Raw genomic sequence first — 579 nt, forward strand, 5'->3', positions numbered from 1 at the left:
TAAGTTTGCGATTCTGAGCCTTGCACTCTTGCAAAACATCCTCTTCATCCATCAATTCCTTCAGTGTTACATCTTCTCTTTCTAGAAGGGTATCTATGTGGGATGACGAATGGAGATCAAATTTCCAAAACATGCTGGTCTGGATAAGAAGAATACACACAAATCATTAAGTTTATAAATCTATTTAAGGAGTATTTGTCACAACACTTCACAGTAGTATTTCATAGCTTCTAACCCCAAAGGTACCTTCACACACAGCAACTTTCCAGAACTCAAATAAGACATAACAGTAGTTGCTGATGATCAAAAGCTACAAAATCAGGCTTGATTAAAGATGACTGAACACTCAATTTTTCTACCTTTAGCAATAGCCAATACTCTTAACATCCAAAAGTACAGACATGCAGCTCCAGGGTTTTACTTACATGAAAGGAATATGATAACCTGCATTAAAAAAAAAGGGTAACTTCAATTTGTTGAATTTGCTCTTCCTAACCTTTGTTTTTACATCTATGCACCAAGTCTCAGATTCAGAACAACCTGCTCAGCAACTAATAGCTGGGAGAAAATAAAATTGGC

At 36.1% G+C, this 579-nt stretch overlaps 1 protein-coding gene across 2 annotated transcripts in view; it reads right to left on the reverse strand.

The window, feature by feature from the left end:
- Window positions 1-133, reverse strand: part of PPP6R3 (protein phosphatase 6, regulatory subunit 3) — a 39,547-nt gene extending 39,414 nt beyond the window's left edge. For both annotated transcript variants that reach the window (XM_008936036.1, XM_008936035.1), the window contains exon 1: window positions 1-133. This exon is cut by the window's left edge and continues 118 nt beyond it. In XM_008936036.1, coding sequence (XP_008934284.1) covers window positions 1-133 — 133 coding nt within the window.
- Window positions 134-579: the final 446 nt, after the last annotated feature.

Source organism: Merops nubicus, unplaced genomic scaffold (genome assembly GCF_000691845.1).
Source record: "Merops nubicus isolate BGI_N331 unplaced genomic scaffold, ASM69184v1 scaffold3382, whole genome shotgun sequence".
Taxonomy (NCBI): Eukaryota; Metazoa; Chordata; class Aves; order Coraciiformes; family Meropidae; genus Merops; species Merops nubicus.